Genomic DNA, 18,498 nt, shown 5'->3' on the forward strand with positions numbered 1-18,498 from the left:
TGGCGTTCTGCTTTAAGCAACTTGGCATAGAGATGTGAACCATCTCCATAGAGTAATATTGATTTCCCCCCCCGAGCTTTTTGGAGCTTTGTGCTTCACGCTACAAAATGCTTAGATACAGATTGGTTTATTATAAAGCCTAAGTTTACCTAAAAAAAAAAATACAAAATAGGACCCCCACTTTGTCTCAGCAGTTGACAGCAGAAAGGAGGACAGAACTCCTCCTGCACAAGGGGAGGGACCTGAACGTGGCGCTGTGAGTGGTTTATGCTCCAGGCACCCACCACCTATGTAACATGCCAACAAAGACAGCCAGCACCCATTTTCCTAGAGCTTACCTGGGGGGGGGGAGAGTCCTGTGGCCATGGAACTGGGGCGGCCTCAGTGTCTCGGCGGTCGGATGGTCCCGGTGATGGCAGGCTGAGTCGGAGGCCCCCGATGGAGTTGGGCAGTGGACGGCCAGTGGTTGTTGGCGGCCGTAAAGTGCCCAGGAGTTCCGAGTCTCCAGCGGGCCGGCAGCAGGAGGCGGCGGCTGGGAGTACCCAGGTGACTGAACACTCCTCCCCCTTGTGTCATGTGACAGGTGTCAAGCCTTAAAGGTCTAGGAGTGATGGGAGAGGCTCCACGGATGAAGAGGAGACAGGGCACTGGAGGGATCCCCCCAGGTGCTGAGCTATAAAATCCAGGAGACCTGGAGACCCCCCCATATCACAGTGAATAAACAGAGTCCCCTCACAGGTGTTCAAACAAGTTTGGCTGAGCGACCACAGCTGGAACTGAAGAGCTAACAGGGTCTGAATGACCTGGAATGGTCAGTTCGGAGGGAGATGGTGAGTTGCTGTGAGCAATGACAGGACATTTAAATCCTTGTTGTATCTGATGCTTGTGTATTAAATCTAATACATACCTGAGTTTTGTGGGTGACTGACTGGGTATTCTGGCCCCAAAAGTAATTGAATAGGGGTGGTAAAAATTACTAGAGAAAAGGAAAAAGGGACTTTTCTTTCTGAGGACGATATTATTGCATTCTAATAGATAACCTGTTGAAGGGATGTACAGGTGACCATCTATGTGACAGCCCTTGGAAGTCTGTGATAATAGTAACAAGAGAGCCGAGCAGAGATGAAAAGTAAACCAGCTAAAGGAGGGGAAGTAAAAAACCCCCAACTGAATGCAAATGCCAGTATAATAAAAAAATACATGCCTCCTCAGGAGAAAAGTCCGGCAAATCGAATCCAGGAAAAATATCAAGAAGGTACTAGAAAATTGGATGGAGATCAATCGAGACTGTCAATCGAGTCCCAGAAAGGGAACCAGACCAGCGAATCAATAAGCATGGACAGTGTCATGGAGCAAAGTGTCACGGAACAACAAGGAGCCATGTCATAAATTCCTACAAAAACCGAAATGGCGGTAATGTTTGTAAAACTAGAGATGTCCATGAAAAATGAGATGGGGACATTACGCAATGATTTGGGTAGGATACTAACGAAAGTAGAAGAAGTAGACGGGAGAATGGAGGCACATGCTCCAATTATTAAGAAATTAGAAGTGCAGGTTGAGGAGATGCGTAGAGAACAGAGAAAGTTCTCCTTTAAATTAGAAGACCAGGAGAACCGGGATAGAAGAAATAATCAAAGGATCCGGGATCTACCAGAAGAACACAGAGAGGATCTAAGGGAGAAAATAAGGAGAGTGTGTAATCCAATAATGGGAAGACCAGTGACTGAAAATCGAGAGGGTACATAGGATTAGACGGCCACAAGGAGTTCTGCGAAAAGCCCCAGAGATGTGATAGTTCGATTTCATCTCCTAGATTGTAAGTTCCAAGGATCAGGCCCTCCTAACCCTCTTGTATTGAACTGTATTGTTGCTGTATTGTCTCCCTTTATATTGTAAAGCGCTGAGCAAACTGTTGGCGCTATATAAATTCTGTATAATAATAAAAATAATCACTATGAAGACAGAGAAAGAATATGGCAAAGTTTGTGGGACACTACCGATATAAAGTACAAGGAAACAAAGTTGCTTATTTTTGCTGACATTGCTCCAGAGACACTGGCTAGAAGAAGATCCTTGAAACCGCTGCTGGAGCATATGAGAGAGAAAAAAGTTCAATAGAACTGGGGATTTCCAGCTTGCCTGATCAGATGGAAAGACGGAAAATTGGCAAGGCTGAAGTTCCCAGAAGATCTCAGTGATTTTTGTGAGAAGTTAGACTTACAGAAGATAGACCTTGAAGGGTGGTCAGAGAGGTTTAAGGAGGGCAGGGGTTGAGAAATTGGCAGCGGGCAGCTAGGAAGAAGAGGTAGGGGGGAGTGGTGAGGAAAGGGTGGGTTGGAGAGAGAGGGAGTAAGGGGATGGGAGAGGAGGAGTATCCTTAGGTGTACTCTGGTATGTTACCCCCCTCTTCTTCTTTTTTTTTTCTCTCTCTCTCTCTCTTTGGCCCATCCCCCACTGCTCTCCCCCCGGCTGCATCACGGGTCGCTTTGCCCTTGGTCCCTTTCTTCCCAGCTGAGATTGCCGGGTGGGAGGGACGGAGCGATAGGGGGGGTTATGGGTTGGCGGATAGCCTGGAGGTCAGACATGCTGTCAAACTCCAATCAGATCAATGATACAAGCTAGGGATTGGAGTGGGCGTGCATGTTTTGAGTCTCACTCCAAATTAGGAATCACTAGTGGATATAACTCACGAAAGATTCCAGGGCAATATGTGGGCCATGAAGGTTTTGGGGGTAGGATGGGTCGGAAGTAGGGTGGTGGGGGGAGAGGAATGGTGGGAGGGAGGGGGGGGGAATGTCCACACCTTAAGTTGTCTGTGTTTGGAAAAGTGGATAGGGTGGTGTAATAACATCAATAATGAGCTTGATTAAGTATATGACTTACAATGTGAAAGGATTAAACTCACCAACAAAAAGGCATAAGATACTTAGGGAAATACACCAACACTCCATCGATGTAGTGTTTCTACAGGAGACACGTATAACCCATCATATATATATATATATATATATATATATACAAAGTACTATCCTATGTGGTTCTATGCTGATTCCTCAGTTAAAAGGGCTAAAGGAGTAGCAATCGGGTTTTCAAAAAATGTTAGTTTTTACCCCAGAGGGGAGACTGGAGGACCCTTCTCTCAAGGGAAAATTACAAGGATTTAAATATACTCTACCTAACATCTATTGTCCGAATAAAAATCCAGTAACATTCTTGGAGGGCATGTTAAGAAAACCGTCTGAATTTAAAAAGGGTAGTCTGGTTGTGGCAGATTTTAATTTGTGTCTGGATCCACAGTTGGATATGTCATCGGGTACACAGAGAGAGGGTGGCAGGAAATTAAAATTTCTGAAGAGGCAATTATATCAATATCAATTGATGGATACTTGGAGAGTGAAACATCCAAGAGAAACAGATTACACCTTCTTCTCTTTAGTACATGGAATGTATTCAAGACTGGATTATATTATGATTGAGCACAGACAATTGGAGTCATTGGTGAGCTCCAACATAGAGGTTATGTCCATTGCTTATCATCCTCCTCTCACAGTGAGGCTGCGGGTAGGAGGGGATCAGGATAGGACAAATACCTGGGGTTAAATGAGACGCTTATACAAGATCCTAAAATAGAGAAACGGTTAAGGAAGGATATTGAGCAATTCTTTGAGCTCAATGAGACTGAGGACGTTTCTGCGGCTATAATTTGGGAGAAACATAAAGCATGTATTAGGGGAATATTGACTGTGATATGAGCTAAAAAAAAAAGAAAGAACGGGGGGAAAAAATAAAGAGGGTGATGGATGAGCTTTATAAGTTAGAACAGTCACATAAAAAGAAATTAGGTTCAGATTTATACCAAAAAATAATTATTAAAAGAGAAGAATTAAAAGACTTTATGGAACAGGAGTCGAGAAGGATACTCAATAGGGTATCAAAAGAAAGATATCAGTGGGGGAATAAACCTGCAAAATATTTAATGAGGAGGTTAAAGGAAAAAAAAATCTAAAAATTTTATAAATAAAATTCAAGATGGTAAAGGAGAACTAGTGTACGCCACTACTGATATCGCTAGCAGGTTCCATAGTTATTATAGTAAGTTATATGATGTGAGCTTCAGAAACCAAAAAGAATTGGAGGATGAAAAAAAGAGAAGTAGACAGAATTATCTAAAGGAGGTCGAGTTGCCAAGAATAGAAGATCAAAAATAGAGGCCATAGAGAGATCTACTACCTATGAGGAAATTATTTTTGCAATTTATCAAACTTGAACATAAACCCCGCAAAGTCAGAAATCTTAAACATCAATATCCCAAATTCAGAGAAGCTGAGTCTACAAAAAGAATTCACAGGTTATCTGGGAATAAAATTGACCCCTTCAATAAAGGGCCTATATTGGGCAAATTATATCCCTTTAATAAATTAAATAAAAGATGAGTTGGGGAGACTTTCCAAGGGAGTAGCTTCCTGAATAGGTCCTATAAACCTGATAAAGATGGTGATTGTACCAAAAATGTTATATAACTTTCACATGCTTCCAGCAAATCTACCAAGGCCTTATAATAAAGGATAATAAAGAAGATGATGCTCAGATTTATATGGGCAAATAAGAGACCGAGAATTCGGTATGAGGTATAGTGTAGGGCTAAAGGGAATGGGGGATTGGGTTGCCTAACTTTAGGAAGATTAGTAGATTGGACAATAAATTCACAAGGGAAAGTTTGGGTAAATATGGAAGGGATTTTGAGTAAGGCACAGTTAGGGAAGATTTTTTAGATACCACATACATTTCGTATATTAAAAACACTAGTTCACTGACAAAGAAAGTTTTAAGTGTTTGGGATATAACATATAAGCAAGGGATGGAAATATAATTGAGTATTGACTCCCCTGGTGGGTACGGAGTATTTCCCCTCAGGGATGGAAAATATTTCCGATAAATGGATTAATGATAAAAATGCACGTTTGAAGGATATTTTGAATAAAGGGAAATTGCACACTTTTCAGGACTTAAAGGAAAAAAAGTTATTTCTAACATTAGATGAGTGGCGGTACTGCCAATTAGGACATTTTGTTGCAATGCTCCCAAAACCATTGAGAACACCGGAGGATATGTATCCATTTGAAAAAATTATTGAATGTAAATGTGGCGCCAAAAAAAATGCACCTTGAGGATATATAAGATCCTTATGGATCTGGAAGGAACTGATCCACCCCCGTTCTTGGGAAAATGGGAAAAGGAGCTTGGAACAGAAGTGAATGAGCAAAAAAGAATAAAACATTCACATTTAAATGAAGGGATAAATATGAGCACAGTGGAAATAAATTACAAATATTTGGTGAGATGGTATGTTACACCAAGTGTGGCACATAAGCAACAAGGGGATGTTTCACCTTTATGTTGGAGAAGTTGTGGGAAAAAGAGAACAATGGCACATACAGTTGTGTTCAAAATAATAGCAGTCAGACATCACTACCCTGATTAATCACTGTTTTTGGTAGAAATGATATTTCTACATGGCAAATAATTTACTTGCAGGTGTAGTAGAGTAATAAAAATCCAACAGACCCAACAGTCATGACATGCATGCTGCTGATTCTGTGTAATTGAATCACTGATTGAAGAGGCATGTTCAAAATAATAGCAGTGTGGAGTTCTATTAGTGAGGTCATTCATTCTTTGAAAAACAGGTGGCAATTATTGCCCTTATTTAAGGAAGGAAGGCAGCAAATGTTGTACATGCTGGTTACAGTGCATTTCTCTCTGAAATTCTGAGGAAAATGGGTCGTTCCAGACATTGTTCAGAAGAACAGCGTAATTTGATTAAAAAGTTGACTGGAGAGGGGAAAACATATAAAGAAGTGCAGAAAACGATAGGCTGCTCAGCTAAAATAATCGCAAATGCTTTAAAATGGCAACCAAAACCTGAAAGACGTGGAAGAAAGCAAAAAACTACCATTCGAATGGATAGAAGATTAGCCAAAATGGCAAGGACTTAGCCAACAATCAGCTCCAGGAAGATCAAAGAAGGTCTAAAGTTACCTGTGAGTACTGTTACAATTAGAAGACGCCTATGTGAAGCCAAGCTATCTGCAAGAAGCCCCCGCAAAGTCCCATTGTTGAAAAAAAGACGTGCTGAAGAGGTTACAATTTGCCAAAGAGCACATTGACTGGCCTAAAGAGAAATGGCGCAACATTTTGTGGACTGATAAAAGTAAGATTGTTTTTTTTGGGTCTAGTGGCCGGAGACAGTTTGTCAGACAACCCCCAAACACTGAATTCAAGCCACAGTACACTGTGAAGACAGTGAAGCATGATTGCACAAGCATCATGATATGGGGATGTTTCTCATACTACGGTGTTGGGCCTATTTATCGCATACCAGGGATCATGGATCAGTTTGAATACATCAGAATACTTGAAAAGGTCATGCTGCCTTATGCTGAAGAGGAAATGCCCTTGAAATGGGTGTTCCAACAAGACAACAACCCCAAACACACCAGTAACCGTGCAACATCTTGGTTCCAGACCAACAAGATTGATGTTATGGAGTGGCCAGCCCAGTCCCCGGATCTTAATCCAATAGAAAACTTGTGGGGTGACATCACAAATGCAGTTTCTGAGGCAAAACCAAGAACTGTGGAATGTAGTCCAATCATCCTGGGCTGGAATACCTGTTCACAGGTGCCAGAAGTTGGTTGACTCCATGCAACACAGATGTACAGCAGTTCTCAGAAACAGTGCTTATACAAATAAATATTAATTACGTGATTCAAAGGAAAGCAAAATCTTCAAACATTTTTCAGTTTATATAGTGAATGTTTGAGTTTGTAAAGAAGAATACAAACACTGCTATTTTCTTGAACAGTTTAATATTCACTTTTCTTCAATTTTTTTAGAGGAACAACACAGATTTGATATATTTTTCTTCAGGTTTTGATTTGGAATAGAATGTGTAGTGTTCCCAATACATTTGTGTATATGGAAATAAAAGCTATTAGAAGGATTTTCAGCTTTATTCACTTTTTGCAACACACTGCTATTATTTTGAACACAACTGTATATGGTGGGATTGCCCAAAAATACAGGTCTATTGGAAGGAAATAATCCATTACATCCAGGAATTATGTGGGATTACCTTACATGAAGACCCATGGACATGTTTATTGTGTAACTTTGAGCATTCAGTGAAACCGTACCAAAACAGGATATTATATCATTTACTCAGTGCGGCTAAGGGCCTGATCCCCAAGTTTTTGCTTGCCCCAGAGCCACCAAGAATAAATTATTTGAATAAACAGAGCTGAAAATATTTATAGGTTGAAGGAGCTATATCATTTGGAGGAGGATAAAATGGAAACATTTAGGAAAAAGTGGAGTGGTTGGTCACATTTTAAAACATCTAAAAGATACCTGGACCTAGTCTGCAGTTCAGGGGGATTTAGGAAAACGTGGAGTGGTTGGTCACATTTTAAAACAACTAAAAGATACCTGGACCTAGTCTGCGGTTCAGGGGGATAGTCTAGAGAGATGACGATAGAGTCTCAGACAGGGAGAGTGGGCTAGAAGTGAAAAGCTCACCGATATAGACAGATAAGTGTAATGAGGAACTGAAATCCGTTAACAGGTGTGGACAGAGGTAATTGGATGGGGGAGCCAGATAGGATGGGCGGGTTTTGGGAAAGGTGCTTTAAAACGGAATTTATGTATTTATAAAATGTGCGTGTATTAGGTTGTTTTATATCTGTATTGAAAAATGTAATAAAAGATATAATACAAAAAATACAAAATAGGCACGAGAGACAATACTTTCCTTCAATGTGATGTGTCCCATTTGATTGTCTTCTAGTTCATTAGAAATCCTCCTCTTCCGATGCCTCCCCCCCCAACCCTGTAATCTTCCGGTGTGGCGTGTCTTAATAGAACGGAGGAGCTGTCACAGCCACTCATCAAGAGAGCCCAACTTTGTCCACCCCTTCTGCCCAGCTCCTCCATAGAAGAATAATTGCATGCAAACGTGCTGAGATATCTTACCAGAAGGTATAGCGATTGGTTCTGCTGGTACTTCCTCCAAATACATTGGAACATCAAGCTCTGAAACCATTTCTGAAGGGACACTGAAGAGAAAAAGAAGGAAAGTCTGTAGGAAAGTACTGAGCAAATGATAACAGAATGTTCCATGAAAATAGAGTGAAGTGGCCTTATATATCATTTCAGTAACATGAAATATAAAACATAATCTCTCTGAGCAAGCAATACGATTAAAGGCAACCTATCAAGATAGACCATGGCTAATACTATTACGGAATATTTTGTAAAAGTGCAAACTCTGGGACTGTAAACCTATTGCAGTTCACATGTTACAAACTTGATCCAGGTCAGTGGTTCATTAATATGCCCATTTAATAAGGCTTGATCCAGCCTTACTTTTTATTGTTTTTTTTACACTTTTTGTAGCAGCCCTGTTGGGGAGTTTTGGTGAAATATCAGGGTTTTCTAAACAGACTCCTGATGTTTCATTTTTGAGAGAGAAAAAGAAGATAAAGGACACAGTCCTCAGTTTTCAACTCTGCAGCCTCAACTACACAGAATGAATGGACAGGAAGAGCTCTGCACTCTGTTAATTTACAAACCAAAGCATTGTAAACACAGTGATCAGTACTGATCATTCACTGTGTTTGTTTAGAAAAGGAAGGGCCCGTATACTGACATATTTACTGGCCCCTTCCCTGCTCTTGATCCTGAAACATCCCCTGCAGCAGCCAGGGGAAGGGGACCGGGGGAGCACACAGAGGGCCCAGACAGAAGAAACAAGAGTAACCTGGACAGGAGGGGTGGCAGGGGCAGCATATACAGTAAAAAAAAATACCCTCCATTTTCCTCCTGCAGCCGCTGAATGCCAATGGGAGGGAGAGGAGGAGAAGCAGGCTTTCAGCGGCTGCAGGAGGAAAACGGAGGGGATCTGTTCCTGTATATACCACCCCTCCTGTCCAGGTGTAAAACCGAATGTGACAGGGAGGTCGAACGGGCCCCATGGAGCACAGGTAGGGTCACTATTGTGACCCCTGAAACTGCACCACTGTATTTTGGGAATACAGATTAGATATATTTGAAGCCATTAGCAATCAGTTACGATCTAAGATATTTCTTATTTAGCCATCCACCAGTTAGTAATTTGCTGTTAAGGCATTTGTTCACAAAACACTGGCAAGAAAAACGTGTTACACTGTTTAACGTTCTCCTTATTTTAATAATATGCTGTAAGTGAATAATCATAACACATGTCTACTGTTACTTTACCCTGGAGTAGGGGAACCTTTAACTTCTGTTACACTTCTACGGGTTTTGTCCACTTGCTCTGAAAAAAAAAAAATAAAAACATAACCCAGAGGATTAAACCATCTTGTTTATGCTTGATCAGGTACGACTCTCTCGGATATACAGTACATTGTGCTATGAGATCATGTCAATGCTCTATTCTAAGTACTGATTTCTTGTACTCTACACCTCTTATGTTTTCTGTGGTTTTCCATCTGATCTTCCTGAAAGACTCCAGAGATTGGCTAATAGGTTTGATGGTACTACTTCCTCTGTAAAACAATTCTTTGAGTGTTTTCTGTACTACAGAGTGCTGTAAAAGCTATTTTAAGTAAAAAAAAAAACAATTAAAAATGTTACTTAAAAAAAAACATGAAAACGTATTTTAATTAGTAGAGATGGGTAACATAGTCCAGTAATTTCAGCAACCAGTCCAGATTCTTGTTTTACTTAAAGGACTTAAAAATATCATTGGTTACTATATAGCTTTCTACAATTTGCATAGCTTTGTTCACTATCTAAACAAAATCTAAATAACTAAATGGCAAGTCACACTGTAGCTTTGTAACGTTTTTTCAAACCCAACTGAACCTTTAGTTTAAATTCGCTGAATACATTTCAGGTTCATCAAAACAAAAGATGTTCATTGCCCTACACATTTGATGTCTTTAGAAAGCTGCCACAGACTGAATAGAAAAGCCAGTCCACTGCCAGCATGGTGCAAAGAAGGATATTTGCTCTCTGCAGGGAAGCAGTGGTCTCTCTGCAGAGATCTAATACTCTCCTGCTAAATCGAACTTTATGGGTCTGCAGTCAGTACAGCTCATGTTCTCTGCTGATTGGAAGAAACCTTGCTCTCTCTGGAGATGCAGTGGTCTCTCTACAGAGGTCTAACATGACCCCTACCAAACTGGACCTTATGGTTCTGCAATCAGCAAAGCTCATGCTCTCTGCTGAATGGAGAGTTATTCAGAGAGACTACTGCTTGCCCACAGAGAGCAAAGATCCTGCTCAGCATGCTGACAGGGAACATGCTTTCTACTCAGGCTGTGGCTGCTTTCTAAAGAAAACCAGCAGTTCTTGTAACATATTTTGTTCTGATTCACCTACTGTGTTTTTAGCTGATTAAAACTGAAGTTTCAAATGGGCTTTAAAGGAGAAGTACAGCCAAAGCTTGTTTGGCTGTACTTCTCCTATGGATCACAGGAGTGCAAGTCTTCAGCCTACATCAGGTTGAAGTCCGCTGTCGGCTGACATAGCTGAGGTGGTCCAGGCTGGGCAAAGATTGCGACAATATGGTCGGGATCCACCCAGATGCCTGAACTGGCACCTGGCTAGCCTGAGCCTACCATGCCTGCCCCTTCCACAGCCAAGGGTTCCAGTCAGTTAGCACCACTGTGCTCTGTTCAGAGCAGTGGGGAGAACGGAGAGGACAGATGCAGCATTGGATTGATACTGCATCCACCTAGGTTAGTGTACTGTAGTTTTAACAAAAACCTTCTCTTGTGAAATGCAGAAAAACACATAAAACATGCTAAAATGCAATGAAGCAAACTAAAAGTACATCACAATCTATGCAAAACCACAATGTTATTTAACCAGTTGTGGACACAGAGCATGCTGGTTCCCCATACCACTTGCCAGCAATTTCTATATGTCAAGGTAGGACTTGCTGTGGAATACAGCAGATATTATGATCACTGCTGTCAAAATTGGTCTTGAACAGTGGTGTTACTTTATATTTACTCTGTTTTATTGATCTGCAGATCAAAGGGGTGAACTTTGATCTACATAAAAGGTCAGTTACAGCAGCCTCATCAGCAAAAAAACGAAATAAAAAAAAACTAATAACGTTCATGTCATTAATACCAGGGCAAATTATAGAATAAAGTGTATTTTCTACAGTAAAAGAGTAAAATATTTTTAACTGATCAATGTAAAAAAAAGCGTGTTTTTTTACGTTTTATCACATTTTTTTCTATGGATTTTAGAGAAAATAAAACTGCTTTTGCAAGGCAATATCACCAAAAGAAATTATTGTTTGTATGTATGTATATATATATATATATATATATATGCTTTACTTTGTTGTTTTAAGTACTTGCACAGTTGTTGAATAAGCGGGCACATAACAGAAATAAATTAATTTCTCCGGTCCATACGGTGTGTACAGGTTTGAGAGCAGAAGTGGTTAAACGCTACAATGTGAATTGGGTAGAAATGTTCTGGCTAATTAAATATTTTAAAGGATGAGTTCACCTTTGGAACATGTACATGTAATATGTTCCAGTATCAGCACCCCAAACCCCCATTCCTGTGACAGTGGACAGGGGATTTTCTCCTTGCATCCACTGTCACAATTTAAAAACAAAAGCATCCGTGCGGAGCTCTGCCTGCACAGTCCCGTCATTCATTCACAGTTTCCTGTGAATAAAGAGAGGATTCCTAGTGTGCATCTGCCTTAGGGACCTTTAAATGCTTGAGAGTGACAGCTGCCATGCAGGGAAAACTGGAACAAGCACTGGAGCAGCACTTCTGTGAGTTGAAGCAGACTACGAGTAGACAGAAGAGTAGGCAAGAGTGCGCTTTTAAGTGCAGTATTGCCAGAGTTTATTAGTAATAATGATTAAAAGCACTTACAGCATAAAAATGGATCACAGGCCAAACAGATAGAATGGACGTCTTGCTGGACTCCTATCACTATCTACTGCACCCGATGTGCCGACCAGCAGCTGCAGGGAGAGCTCAGGATGTAGTAGCAAAATCACCGCAGCTTTTCCTGCATTGCTGTAGAACACAAGGACAGGAAGTAAAGTCAAAGGGGGCGGTGACGCATTTCGGAGCATTCGTAAATCGCTCCTGCTTCAAGACCATGCACCAGGGGAGGTAAAGCCACATAAATAGGGATAGAAGGCAGAGACAAGGCAGTACAAAAGCAGCTAGTAATGCCCAGCTGTATAGGAAGTGGGGAAAGAGGGTGGAAGGGTGGACAGTAATAGACAAAAAAAATAATAACACCCAGCTCTGTAAACAGACCGGAAAATACAGAAAAAAAAATGATCTGTTGTACTTATTAAGCATTTTAAGAATCGATTTAAAGAGGGGGAAAGTGAGAAAAAAAAATAAGGATTACTAGTGATGACTCTATGCCCAATGATGGTAAATGGAAATGACTAAATGAAAAATGGATAATGCAAAATAAAAATAAACCATAAAAAATAAAATACAGAAAACAAATAAATGAAAAATGAAGAACAAAAAATTGAATATTGACAGTGGCACTGTACCTGAAGGAGGAAAAAAGCAATATTGGGGCATATAAATAAATGTTGTTGACAGGGACCATGCAAGAAAAGGCTTGCATAAAAAACTTACGTAATACGGCAATTTTGCAGCAACAGTAAATATAAAATTGGCGCCCATGGCTGTGCCTTGCACTTGGCGATACCCTTCCATATATAAACAGTCACAAGTAGTAAAAATAAATAAATAAATGCCCAGCTGAGCACTGCACTCCCAAGTAATAAGTAATGGATTGCAAAGTGATGTGAAAAATGCACAGATGCAATTAAATTATAAGTGAAAAAACATAAAACATATTTATGATATTAATATTAAAAACCTGGCTGAGTGCTTCACAAATAGCCCATAATGATCAATTACAATAGGGCAAAACTAACGATTAAATAAATATATCATTAGAATAAATACAACATAGTCTCTTGGTGAAAAAACTTCACACTGAAATCAATCCACCAGTGATCTTCATAGTTAGGCAATAAATGTGCTCCTCCACCAGCTGGTCGACGTGCGTTCCACAGCGATCCAGGAAGACTGGCAGCCATCTTGCCACTACATGCTGAGTTCAGGGGCCTCCCTAGGGTTGGTGTCACCTGGTGCGATAACACTTGGTGACACCCCCTTCAATAAACCCCACAGAATGGATCGGAATCGTCGGCATGCAACCTATACGGGGTGACATTGGACCCGCTCCACGAAAAGGTAAGTTGTAAAGCAAGCTGACAATCCCTGCAGAATGGGTCAGATCTGTGGATCTGTGGACTCAAATCCATTATGCTCAATCCGCAGATCCGATCCATCCTGCGGGGATTGTCAGCTTGCTTTACAACTTACCTTTTTGTGGAGCGGGTCCGATGTCACCCCGTATAGGTTGCATGCCGACGATCCCCGCAGGATGGATCGGATCTGCGGATTGGGGAGGATAATGGATCAGACTCCGATCCATTATGCTCAATCTGCAGGTCCGATCTATCCTGCGGGGATCGTCGGCTTACTTTACAACTTACCTTTTTGCAGAATGGGTCCGGTGTCACCCCATGTGGTAGGTGTCACCCAGTGCGGCGCGTTCCCCCCGCACCTGCCTAGGGACACCACTGGCTGAGCTCCCCCTGCAGCTGCTGGTCAGCACAGCGGGTTCGGTAGGAGCCCTGCAAGACGTCCATTCTATCAGACGAGCCTGTGATTAATTTTTATGCTGCAAGTGATTTTAACCATTATCACTAATAAACTCTGGCAATACTGCACTTAGAAGCGACTTCTTGCCTCCTCTCCTGTGAATGAATAGCCTACATGTCACACCAGCCATTGCAGCTGATGGCTTGTAGTTCTCAATGAACTACGAGGGCACAGGTGAGCGCTATGGTAAATCATTGATTCTTCCTGCTCTCAAGTAACTGCCTGCCTGTACAAGAGTGTAATGCTCTGCAGGCTCCTTAGAAAAAAAATTATAAATGCACATTTTTTTACCTGCAAAAATGTACATTTATTATTTTTTTCAAAAGATGAACTTAGACATTAATATGTTTTATATTATTAATGTATCTGCTTTTTGTGAGGGAAATAAAGGTTGTGATACATTTAAATCGAAAAAATGTTCAGCCCAATCCAGATAAAGGATCTAACTCCAAAGAAACCCATCCACAGGGGTGGCTTGAAAACTTGCACCCAGTTTGAGAACTAAGAAGCAAAATTATTCTGGGAACTAGGTAGCAAAATTATCCTATCAACTAGGAAACATTAGGCAAAAAACTATTTTTTACAGTTAGGTAGTACAGTTAGGTATTTACTAAAAACCAGTGTACTGGGGGGACGCACAACCCAACAAGCAGGTCACACAGGAAGTTGCAAATTTGCAACAGCCAACAGTGGTGTCACCCTCCTGGTTTTGCAATGTGGTGTGGGTATGCACAAACTCTCCTTTCTTTTGCTCCGTCCAGTGCTCTTATCAGCCACTTGGAGTAAAGAAGATTTGTTAGCGTATGGAGGAACATGTGATTCAGTCCACATGACAGCACGGATGCTTGGTAATTGGCCCAGCACTGTCACATGGTAGTAGGGAAAGTCCTTAACCTTTTCTAAGCTCTAAGCTTACACATTACTTATTTGCCTTGCTTCCCGAGGCTGAACTGAGCAGTTGGAGAGTGAAGGACAAGTGATTATGTGCTGCTATGGAGAAAGCATTAAGGCCTTGATCACACCAGTGTGCAGAGACATGAGTTTTTCTGCAGGTTTTCTGCAAGGGTACAAAGAAAACAAATGTTCTCTGAGTGCCCTGTTCACATCACAACACTAATATCACATGCAGATTTTTCTGCAACATGTATAAAACTCACTGAAAAGTGCATGAAAACTGCTGTAAACTCGTGTCTCTGCAAGTGGAATCCGTGCTTTTTTTCATCGGTTTTTCTGCACGTATGATGTGAACAAGGCCGAAAGTTAAGATTTTGCTTAGCCTTGCATCGATCAAGCACAAGTTCATCTTAATTAAAGCAGAGCTCCACCCAAAAGGGGGAAGTTCCGCTTTAAGGCTTTGTCCCCTCTCCCCATTAAGGATTGGCACCACTGAGGACCGGGGTACCCGCTCCCACTTCTGCTGCGATCGCCTATTCGATCGGAAGCGAAAGTTATCCCCCCTCCCTCCCCAGAGTCCTCTGGGACATGTGACAGGTCCCAGAAGGCTACGGGACTATTCTCAAAGCTCAGCACTACTCGCACATGCACAGTGGACAACCAGCTGTGAAGCCAGATGCCCATACTGAAGATGCCGGCGCTGGGGAGCGAGAATGGCCAGTGAACTCAGCTGCAGTGACGACACCGCTGGGCCGAGGGTCAGGCGAGTGTCTGTTTTTTAAAAGTCAGCAGCTACAGTTTTTGTAGGTGCTGACTTTTATTTTTTTTTTTTTAATTTGACTGGAGCTCCACTTTAAGAACACAAGTCTTTCATAATTCTGCTTTACACTGGCCACTCATGTATTGGTCTGATCGATTGATAATTGCATGATTTGATCAAAATAACATCATATTTCGATAACAATTCAATCAATTTTGATTGGCCTTTTTGGCTATTTTGAAGCTGCTCCTCTGGTGTATGGAGAGGTTTGGTTTACTTTCTTTTAATATTCTTTTGAAATTAAAGTTGATGAATTTTAATGCAGAATTAAGTTTGTGCTGTGTAAGTGCCGGTTCACATATATGTGGATTGGATGAGGTTTGAACCGCATCCAATCGCATGACATGTGAAAAAACATTGCTTCCTATGGTACCTGTTCACATATGTCCGGTGCACTGGCAGTGTGGATTCAGTGTGGGTTGAAAAAGAGTGATGTCTGATTTCTGAGCAGTGCCCTCAGGTTCAGGTGAGGATTACAGGCTATTGACATCTATGAGAACCAATTCTTAACCACATATGGGTGAACAGGATAAAATCCTGAGCTAATTCTGTCCTGAACCTGATGTAAACCTGACCTGAACCGCTGAACAACTACTGTATCAATTAGTTGTGAAGCCTGAGCTTCAATCCGCACAGCACATGTGTGAATCAGCACTAATAATCATTTTAGCCATGCAATCACATAGAATGGTCAATGCATGTATGGCCAGCACTATCCTGTATATTTGAGAGCCTTCTACCTCCCTCTGTTCTTCTCCTCTCTTCTTCCATCTCCACAAGGGACTTCTTCAGTGCTTCAATTTCCTGTTCAACCTCTTTTAATTGTTCCCTCTCTCTCTCACGTTCCTTCAAACGCTCACTCTCCTTTTCTTTTTCTAGTTGAAGCTGCAGTAACTTTTCTGCTTCCCACTGGCTTGCTCTCTCTTTCTGTAGCTCCTTCAGATGCTCTATTTCTTTTAGCTGCTCCAGCAGGAGCTCTTCTGCCGCACCAGTGATTTGAAGATAATCCAGCTCCTCTCTAGCTTCTCTCAGATGCTCCATTTCCTTTTCCAGCTCCTGTAGGACTTCCCTTTCCAGTTCCTTTCTCATTTCTTTCTCTTGTTCTCTTTCAGATTCTCTTTGGCGCTCCATTTGTCTTTGCTCTTCCCTTAGAAGTTCTATGTTTCTTTCCATTTCCTGAAGCTCTTTTCTTCTTTTCTCCATTTCAGCCTCGCTTTCAAGTTGGAGTTGCCTTTGCTTCTCCATTTCCAGGCTCTTATCTCCATCATCCTTCTGGACTTCCTGTTCCTTCCGGGGCTTTTTGGGTTTTTCTGTATCTGGCAAGCCATTGTCCTTTGGTTCTCGTTTGCCTCTTTTACGAGGCTCTGGTATGGTTTCAGCTTCAGGAAATGCAGGAAGGTCGGATGCAAGTAACTCCAAATCAAGGGCACTCAGCTCTGGGAGGTCTTGACCAATCTACAAGGCAAGGGGACTCCAGTAAGGAAATGACAAACAGACATGAGTATGAGAGCTAATGAAAACCATATTCCATTTCGTATCTATGATTTATTGTAATACAGGTTTGCTACGGTGCAGTTAAGGAACAAAAGCACTCAATTAATACAGCAATATGAATATACTATACATACTTATCTATATAAAATATACCCCTCTATTAAATGCTTCAGCATTCTCCCTCCGCCATTTAGGATGTTATTTACATCTGATCTACAGCCCTGTGTCTTTTTTTTTCCAATCACCCAATGAGATCATGAATACGAATCAAATGAAATGTGCTGGACAAACATGAATAGTTTTCATACCTGCTTATCTGTGTTCCCTCTGCAGTTTACAATTGTTTGTGAACACACATCTGTTCATAGGGAAGCAAAACAACCCTTGGAATAATCGACGTATTCCTCTGCTCAAGCCTGGAAGGCTTCTGCCCATTGGCATTTGTTGAAACTTTGAGAGAACCAAGTCCTTACTTCACAGGGCTATACACCTTCAGCCAACTGAAGACCAAAATGAGGTTATTTAAAGGAAACTTGTCATGGGAGAAATACGGAGGCAGCCACTGATGGATTCAGCTCCTGAACTTGCTAACTGTCTGACTCTCAACGCAGTGGTGTCAATGCTGATCTGAAACCAGAACAAGTAGGCAGCTTCCTGAAATGAATATTTGCCTCTGGTTAGTGACTCAAAATGTATTTAGGCTAGCAGGTCAGTATAACAGCTAGGCAACTAGCATTTTCAGAAGAAGGTCAGCTATGCCAGCCATTGTATCTCATTCACTATAGTTGTTTTTAAATTGGTTAGACCACCATATGGAGATTAATGTTCCACAGCATGATGCCTCAGGAGTAGCTATAGGAATTCTCTCATGCAATAGGAAGAAGGGTCAGTCGCACACCGGAGGATTGATGAATATAGTGTGTATTTATTGATCCATAGGACACACAAAACACCAGGACATGAATACAGGACCTGTTACCGCGTTTCACATGATCTCGTGTTTAATCATGACATGTTATGATTAAGGACGAGATCGTGTGAAACGCGTTAACAAGTCCTGTATTCATGTCCTGGTGTTTTGTGTGTCCTATGGATCAATAAATACAAACTATATTCATCTATCCTCCTGTGTGTGGCTGACCCTTCTTCCTATTGCATCGTGTGTGGTGGTGAGCCAGAGCCTGCACCTGTTGTGGATTGATCTGGATTGTTTGCCTGAGCAGTATACCTTTTTGTTCTTAGGAATTCTCTCATGACAGGTTTATTTTAGGTATACAGACTCAGTGTTAGCCAACACATGACACCTGCTACAACTAATGGGAAAGAGCTAAAAGAGGCCTATTTGACAGGTCTGAATAGTGACTGAGAAGTTACTGAGCTGTCAAAAAGCTGGAAAGATTGTGGTGTTTAAAGAGTTATGAGAAAGTTTGGTACGGATGGCCTGAAGGGCAATTATAGACACATTTCAAGTGGCTAAACAGTTGCTTGTGTGAAGG

At 41.4% G+C, this 18,498-nt stretch overlaps 1 protein-coding gene across 1 annotated transcript in view; it reads right to left on the minus strand.

Annotated features, from left to right (window-relative positions):
• REC8 (REC8 meiotic recombination protein) overlaps positions 1–18,498 on the minus strand; it is a 73,118-nt gene that overhangs the window by 25,999 nt on the left and 28,621 nt on the right. Inside the window, exons 8-10 of the mRNA XM_089677135.1 lie at positions 16,249–16,963; positions 9,301–9,358; positions 8,035–8,117 (exon numbers count right to left, since the gene is read on the minus strand). Of these exons, the coding sequence (XP_089533261.1) occupies positions 8,035–8,117; positions 9,301–9,358; positions 16,249–16,963 (856 nt within the window). The remainder of the gene's footprint in view (positions 1–8,034; positions 8,118–9,300; positions 9,359–16,248; positions 16,964–18,498) is intronic.

The sequence above is a fragment of the Staurois parvus genome, unplaced genomic scaffold, assembly GCF_062004578.1.
Source record: "Staurois parvus isolate SC_StPar_1 unplaced genomic scaffold, SC_StPar_1.0 ptg000178l, whole genome shotgun sequence".
Classification (NCBI taxonomy): domain Eukaryota; kingdom Metazoa; phylum Chordata; class Amphibia; order Anura; family Ranidae; genus Staurois; species Staurois parvus.